The sequence below is a fragment of the Seriola lalandi genome, unplaced genomic scaffold, assembly GCF_002814215.2.
Source record: "Seriola lalandi dorsalis isolate HSWRI2012SDOR001 ecotype SW California unplaced genomic scaffold, Sedor1 jcf7180002054805, whole genome shotgun sequence".
Taxonomy (NCBI): domain Eukaryota; kingdom Metazoa; phylum Chordata; class Actinopteri; order Carangiformes; family Carangidae; genus Seriola; species Seriola lalandi.
The window spans coordinates 728783-737428 of NW_019525358.1; the positions used below are offsets into that span (position 1 = coordinate 728783).

Here is an 8646-nt window from a genome sequence, read left to right on the forward strand (position 1 = left end):
ACCCACCCACCCCCCCTCTCCTGTGTCTCTCCACTTTACACACTGCACACGTACATCCACGATCATTATTATTACATCTCAGTCTCCAGCATTCCTCACACATTCACAGGTACCTACAGTCTGACGGACAATTTCTGAGGCATCCAAACTAATTCCATTACTTTTGATTCACGCCTGGGAAGCAGAGATTGCTCCGTCTGTCTCCTGTTTCTGAAATGCATTTACTGGGGGGAGAGAAAGCAGCAGGACAAGGTTAAAGAAGTCTCTCACCTTACGTGTCCAGAAGCACCCGAGGCAACGGGTGTTTGTTATGGACTCGTCCCAATATCCTGTTCATTTAAAGAAATTGCCAATAGGATTTCTCTCTCATTTCCTGTTTGTCTCTCTCTGTCTCCATTCTGTTCTCCTATTTGTTTAAAGGATTTATCGTTTGTCTATTTGCTACACAGAGAAGAGAGAAAAGTTTCCACCAGTCCTTTTAAGAGTGCAATAAACTGATGGACGGTGGCAAACTGGCTTTGAAATTGAATTCATTTTACATTCAGCACACAGGTGCATTGTCATAAACTCCTCAGCCTCTCATTGGCAGAAACACCACTAATGCAGTAAACCATCCATTAGCCATTAGCTGTGTGTCTCATTCGCTGACAGACTACATCAGCAGGTGGATTTGGCTTCACATTTCCAAATGTTATGTTTTTCCAAGTGTCAGCGTAGTTCTTGTTATTTATCATTTTCTGATGATTAATGGTGATTACTCATGGTTTAGTCTGAATCTTCAGCAGCATCCCTGATCCCAAGGATCAGTTTGAAATGCTTTAGACTGAGGGGCCCTGCAACTTGTTTCAAAAATTGCACTTTCAAGAGAGATATTCTTCATTATTCATTTGGATCCTCATTAGTTTGAGTTTGCTAGTCTTCCTGGGGTCCACATAAAATTATGATGAAAAACCAGCAGCAGTTTAAAATAACATGATATCAATGGAACAAGATAAGATGGTGAAAGAGAGAAAGTAATCTAAAAAAGACCCACACACACACACACAAAAAAAATAATAAAAAATAAAAAAAATCCCATCAAAATTATTGTTTTGTTTCAGTGAGTTTTTTTTTTTTTCATTATTCCATTCTGCAGTATGTGGCACAAAAGTATGCAGACACCCCTGTCCTCATTAGATCAACTAACAACTATTTTCATTACTGATTTAATCTGATAAATGAAAAGATCATATGATAAAAAAAAACTCTTATTCCTAATCAATCAACCAGTCGTTTTGTGTATATATCTATATTTAGATATAAATCATAAAATAGAAAAAATGTTCACACAACACAGGTTTCTAATTTCCCAAGGTGGAATATTTAGATGTCTTTTTTGTCCAACCAACAGTCCAAAACTCCAAGATATACCCAGCAAAATAAGTTTTATAAATAATAAATAATAAAAATTACTGGATTAATCAACAAATTTTTTTGGCTTTTGTCCTCATATTCGTGTATGTTTGAGCTCCGCCTGTTCTTCATAGTTTGGGCTAGGACCCTCAGTTACAGTTATGCAAAATCCTATAGTATTTTAGATATTCTAGACAGTACCGAACTTCCAATTTTTAGCAACAGTTTGGGGAAGGCCCTTTCTTGGTTCAGCATGACAGTCCCCGTGAGCGCAAAGCCAGATCCATACAGAAATTATTTACAGAGTTTGGTGTGGAAGAACTTAAGTATCCTGCATGGAGCCTCGACTGGTATGAAACTGGTATGCAAATTGCAAGTCAGGCCCCATTGCGCATTACCACTGCTCTTATGAATGAATGGGAGCAAATGCAGCCTGCAGCCAGGTTACAAAATCTTGTGGAGAGATTTCCCAGAAGAGTGGGGGCGGTTATAGCAGCACATTAATGCTTGTGGTTTTGGACTTAAATGTTCAAAAATGACATATGGGTGTACTGTTTGGTGTCCATGAATTTTTGTCGTGTAGAAATCTTAAATTGTCACGGTAAAAGCAGTACAGTAGTAGCTGTGAAGAGTACTACAGAGTTTGGGTGATGAGTTGCCAGATTCACACCACTGAAAAAAGCGTTAGTCAACTTCTTTGACCTCCCGCCCACCCTGTCTGATGCTGCGACCTCTTCTTCTTCCCACGCCCAGAAAGCCAGACTGGCCAGGATAAGAATAGCCAAGTCCGGCAGCGCCAACGCCTTCCTCCAGAGCAAACGCAACGGAGTGCTCAACGAACTGCTGGAGCTGAAGGTGAGAAAGACCAATGACCCTCTCAACACAAAGAACCACCAACAGCAAAGTAGCGAGATGGGAAGTAACTTCAAACGTGTTCATTAAAAATGACATAAATGTCAGCAGATTGTAATTCAGTATGAGAGATTAATCATATTGTTCCTTGTCAAACAGCCATCTACTAATTATTTCAGTTCAGTGCAACTCAATAGCTTGGAAGCTAAACAATTCCACATCTGCAATACACACACACTAATATCTACACACACACAAAATGACAAACAATTACTTCCATAATTAAGCAAAGGACAATTTAAAAGTCATTTAGAGGCTATAAAAGAGCAGCAGAAGTTGGAGTCATTACATTCTTGTTATACAGAGCAGGGGTGATAGCAGAGGAGTTGCGCCAATAATCCTCCATGCGAGTGTTATCAGCGTAATCACACAAAGCACTTTACCTAGCTGTCCTCAGTCCTAGACTTGATTTAATCCATGTCTGTGAAAGTAGCAAGCTCAGACAACAGGGGTTGTTTTTACTTTACTTGCTTGCTCAGTAGTTTGTGGTGATAATTAGACTGTTAGTGCATTAAAGGAGGCTGCAGTAAACTTCAAAACTGCACCAGTGAACAGTGAGGCAGTGGGGGACACTATACCCTCACAGACTCCTGCTCCTACAAAACAACATGTTTTCTATCTTACCTCTTTTTTTTAAAAAGATAAACAACTGGGGTTTTCTGTTTTGTTTGTATCTTAAACCTACAATAATTTAACACATTTTTCGGCAGATTGGGGGAAACAGAAACGACCTGTAAACACACCTGTTTATCAGCTTATAAATGATATGGCAATCTTGTTAGCAAACATTTGCCAAGGTACACATCCAGCTGACACAGAGCAACATTACCATTTATTTAAAGTGTGTCTCTGACCACCTAGCAAAAGTAAGTTAGCTAGTCAGTAATTGTGTCTGTCTGCTGTTTGGTGCTAAGCAGCCATTGTAAATATACTATAGTCAGTTTAAAGAAATTTTTTGTTTAATTTTGAATAAAAAATACTTATTGGCTTTCTTGCCAGGTATTACAGTAGATCAAGAAGTATAGAGCCAAAGCCAGGCAGTTAGCTTAGCTTAGCTTAGCATAAAGACTGTACACGGTGGCGAAACTGTTAGCATGGCTCTGTCTAGACTTCCAAAATACACCTACCTTTACTTTTAAGGTCACTAATGAATGCGTTGTATCTCATTTGTTTAGTTTATACACAAACATAAATGTAAAAAACGAAACGTTGTGGTTTTACTGGGAGTTATTTGAGGTTACCATGCGTTCTCCAAACAACCAGTTTCTTCTTTAAAAACAAAAAAAAACACGTACGCATTGAACAAATTAGATACAACACGTTACTTAGTAAACTTTAGAGACTAACTGTAGTGCAGTTTAACTTTTTAAAAGTTAGCTTTCCCCCTGCTTTCAGTTTTTATGCGAGGCTAAGCTAATTAGCTCCTGGCTCTAGCTCCATACTTAGTGCACAGTCATGAGAGTGGTATCAATCTTTTCATCTGACTCGGCAAGAAGGCAGGTAAGCTTATTTAAAAAAAAATGTCAAGCCACTTTTAAATGACACGCTCTTCTTTTTACGTCCACTTGCAGACATCAACCATCCAACTACTATGTTCTACTTCAATTTTTACTCGCACCCTTTTTGTTTTTTTAACTTGTCACCACCATGGAAAAATGTGTTTGGTAATGCATGAGCAAATTGCCTATATCCTTCCCATCCAGTCCATCACTCTTGCTTTCAGTCACACACTCCCCTCCTTGCAGATGGTTACTAAAATCCATTTGGATCTAATCGAGTCCAGTCTGAAAGCTCATGGGTGTCTGGAAGTGGTTAGAATTATCATATAAATGCCATCTGTGAGTGCTGAGCGACCCCCATCCCTCTGCGTGTCTGTGATGAGGCTGCCAGCGTCCTGGCGCATCAAATTATGGTAGTGTCACTGCTGTCTGTCAGTCAGCTGCGCTGCGTGGGTCTGGGGTGGGAGTGAGTCGGGATATATGACAAAATGAGTGGTTCTCTCATAACCTATAGTTAGATTAGAAGTTCACTGCAGCCTTTTTCAGTTTTCCCTGAAGGATTTTTTTCCTGAGGGTTATTTATTTGTTATCCAGATCGCAGGCTCATTATCATAGAAGGTGATTTGTGGGTAATCCTGTTAAGTTTTATGATAATCTTGTATAAAAAAAGGCAGCACTGCTTTATCCCTTTGGGTGCTGTTTACTTAATTATCACTTTTCACATGAAGAGTGACAGGATTCCTTCATTTTCTCAGCCTGGCTGCATGACATCACAGACTTTTTTCCAGTGATTCAAACAGGTCTGGTGGTGTGCTCACCGACAACAGATAACCGAACCAATCAGATCTTTGTAGGAAAGGAGCGAGTGAGTCACAATCACATCATGTTCCTGTGCCAATACCAGGAAAATATCAACACATGTAGATGAAATCAGCCCAGCTATAGGAACGATCAATCGGCAATATGCATAAAATCCTCTGTTATGAATTGGTGCACATTCTGGAAAATCAATTTAGAAATGGTGATCGATAAAACAGCCAGTTGGGAATATGTTTTTTCAGCAAATTAAATAATTGACCAAAACAAATAAAGTTCTTCATCATTCAACCATAAAGCACTCAGAGATGTTAAAGGGATTCCTACCTTACCGCAGTATTACACTGCACTGTATGACAAAATTTCTGACAGTTGACAAATATATATCATCTCACAGTATATATCAACATAGAATCCACCCCTAATGGGTTGTTACAAGTCAACATGGAGAAATAATAACTTAAATTGTATGAATGAAGTGAAATGAGTGAATGAAATCGCAATTCATTCTAATTATTAACCTAACGTTTTCTCGTCTTTTGTAACAGCAGCTTGTTTCCAGAACATCACGATGAGGGTTGGGCAATATGATTATCAACTTGGGGCATGTTACTACAAAACTGTAATCAATTAAATTTAAATTTAAAAAGTAATTATATTACTTATTAATAAGCCGCAAATGTAATGTAGTGCATTACTTTCCTTACTCAGCTCAAGTAAAAAGCTCCAAAGCCACACGTCATATCTTTTGTGTTTAACATGTATAGAAATAGAAAAGGGGACATTGTGCTTTAACAGGCAGCATTACCATTTGGAGGGATTTACTGACCACCAAGCAGTGAGCTTAGCCGCCTCAGTGACTGCACACAGCTCTCCAGAAATCCCAACCTTACAGAAAAGCAAGCCGAGCTAGAACATTAATGGACCAGTCTAGTGTTTAATGGATAGATAAATAAGGTATCTATCTATCTATCCATCCATCCATCCATCCGTCCACCCACCCATCGATCCATCCATCAAACACAAACTAATCTGATATTAACCTTCTGTCAAACTCCAGGTAAAACAGACAACGAGCAGACTCCCAAACATCTAACGGATGTGTTACTGGGATTAGTAACATAGTATTCCCTCAGCACTGATGATGATGATGATGATGATAATGTCATGAGACAACAGAAATTTGTCAATTCCCAGAGCATTTTTCCATTTTGAATACACTAAAGATACTGTACCTACGTCATTGTGGGTAATTCTGCAAATCAATGAGTGGGACTGATTTATGACATGATTTTAAAGTGCACCTTTAAATTTACACCATCTTTCTGATGAATAACCTTGATCCAAGACTGAATACTATGTGTCTGAAAGTCACATGTCATTCATTTCCTAGTAGGAAATCTTTTTAAAGCTGGGGGGAAATAAATATGTCAGGCAGCTATGGAGTACCAAGAAACCTTATTTATCACATTCAAAAGGTGTCTCTTATTTAAATCAATACAAAAAGATCATCAAAAAATGTGAGATGGTCATGCAGGAACATGATATGGTGCTGGATACAGGCGATTTGATGAAGAGCAGAGTTATTCTCCATTAGTAATTGAGTAACCTGACTTAATTCTTATTAAGATATTAAGGTAAGAGAAACTTCCTTGGTGGTCTTATCTTTACAATTAGGTTAACGTAGTCAGGATCACATTACAGATGAAATGCAGCGAATCAGCTTCTTTATTTGATTACACGATAAGAACTTTGAGCCTTGACAAATGTCTGAGACAGTCTCTACAGCTCTATAGCTCTATAGCTATACAATATCTTTGACAGCGCCTCTGCCAGAGGGTAAATCCACACATTGAGACATCAGAGGGCGTACTGTTCTCATGCTCACGTCGCTGTATTGTTCATGTGTCTGGAATCTGAATGAAGAGTCCTTGGGCTGGATCGCCTCCTACCCAAATCCTTTGTGTAACAGTGTGCGCTGCGGGGAGAGAATTAATTTGTTTTCAGTTTTCATGTTATTTGGCAATTGTGATTACTTTGAGACGAAGCTGCATTGGAGCCTGAGCTTTGAAACCAAGTCCCATTTGGAGAAATACCAAAAAATGGTTCTGTAAGTTTCTGCTTTTTGCAACTCTGCTGTTTTTCCTATTTCTGAAGCTTCATACATCAATAACTGTTCAGCTGCCTGAAGGATCAAATAACGCTCAGTGGTACCTACTTAGATAATCAACGAGGAGCTGGCAACAGCACAGTTTTAGAATTTATGTGTTATTAGTTGAAATAAAGTGTAAGAGGAAGTTGTTTTTGCAGCATGCTTACCAAACCATTGGCAATAACAGTACTAATGACACAAAAGATTCACCATAGAGAAACTAAATTACAAACAAACCACTTGCTAAGGCAGGCCCAAAGCTGAAGGATCAATTCACACCAAGCAGAAATGTGGTCTGTTATGTAACTAATTGGCCAGTAAATTATTTGAAAGCCAGCAGCAGGAGTTGTGGGATACCTGCTCATAATGGAAATGAGAGTGAAATCAACAAGCACGAGGCAAGATAGTTCAGGAGAAAATGAGATACATGAAGCGAAACGGAAGCATCACATCACTGACTTTTCATCAGTGGTGACAAAGTTCGTTTACAGATTCTTCTGTAAATATCAAAGAGTCAACACAACACAATTTGTCAACTTAACCAATGTTTGTGTGTGTGTGTGTGTGTGTGTGTGTGTGTGTGTGTGTGTGTGTGTGTGTGTGTGTGTGTGTGTGTCTGCTCAGGGTACAGAGGAGGATGAGCAGAAGCTGAACAAGCCCATTTCTCTGTTGGAGAGCCAACACCACCACCTACTGCACTGTCTGGAGAAAACCACTGTGAGTGCACTTTTCTCAACACGTTCATCTTGTATGCCCACTACCTATATCTGTGTGTATATGTACACTTGCATATAAATTTAAGGTATAAGCCGGTCAGTTAGGTTTAAAAGATGTATTCACTGTCATTAAAAAGGACTGTACCATGATAATAATACTTTACACCGTCCAAAAGTTGCCTTGTCACAACCTTCTGCTTGGCACTGTCTTACCCTTTAGCTCCCAAATCCTCCAAAGCACATCTAAAGAGAGTCTCCAGGGAGTTTTATGAAGCCCAAAAATGTCGATCACTGTGACAGGGATGTTTTCCCTCTTGTCGAATCTGTGCTTCAGAATCAGTTGGCAAAAATGGTTCACAATGTTTACATGACAGTTTGACACTTCTCACGAGACACTGGGTGTAAACAGATGTTAATCCACTGTCTGCACACAGGGATTTGGGTTTTAGAGCTACTGTTTTGCAAAAGGTTTTGGGTTGGCCTTCCAGTGAGTCATTATACTAAATAGGCTATGTGCATGAGATTGTAAATGATAGTTTTACTAATATCTTATTATTATAATCACTATTAATTACTTGACTTTGTTGTAGTGTATTTATTTGTAATCTCATATCATACTTCATTCCAGGCTCTTCCTACTCCCTGTTTTTCCTTCATCCATCATCCTCTCTCCTCTCTCCAGGCTCATGAGTTTGTGGACGAGCAGCTGTACGAGCAGAACTGTTTAGAAACAGCGCTGCAGACCTACCCCTCACGTAGCCCCTCTATATCCAGCCACAACAGTGCTGTGGGTACCTGCTGTGGCCGCAGAGTTAAAGGGAACACTCCTCTGCCCAATGCCAGCACGCCCTCCGCCCATCCCATCCCAACACACCAGGGCCCCCTGCAGGAGCTCAGCGCCATCCACATACAATGTGGTGACCTCCCATCCCACACCGCCAGGTGAATCTCAACAGCAGAAACACACAGAGGCACACCAGCAGCATCAAACGGGAGACAGAGGCTGAATAATGCCAACTTTGCTCGGGGAAAAACTGAGCTGCCCACAATATTTCGACTTAAAGGACTGCAAGTCCATGACGAATTTTTCAATTTTATCCACCTAGATTTTTAGATACTCTATCCATCTCTGTGCTGTTATATTTGAAAACCTCATAGT

At 39.6% G+C, this 8646-nt stretch overlaps 1 protein-coding gene across 1 annotated transcript in view; it reads left to right on the forward strand.

The window, feature by feature from the left end:
• LOC111669674 (A-type voltage-gated potassium channel KCND3-like) overlaps nucleotides 1–2334 on the forward strand; it is a 69140-nt gene extending 66806 nt beyond the window's left edge. Inside the window, exon 3 of the mRNA XM_023426072.2 lies at nucleotides 2146–2334. Within this exon, the coding sequence (XP_023281840.2) occupies nucleotides 2146–2334 (189 nt within the window). The remainder of the gene's footprint in view (nucleotides 1–2145) is intronic.
• Nucleotides 2335–8646: the final 6312 nt, after the last annotated feature.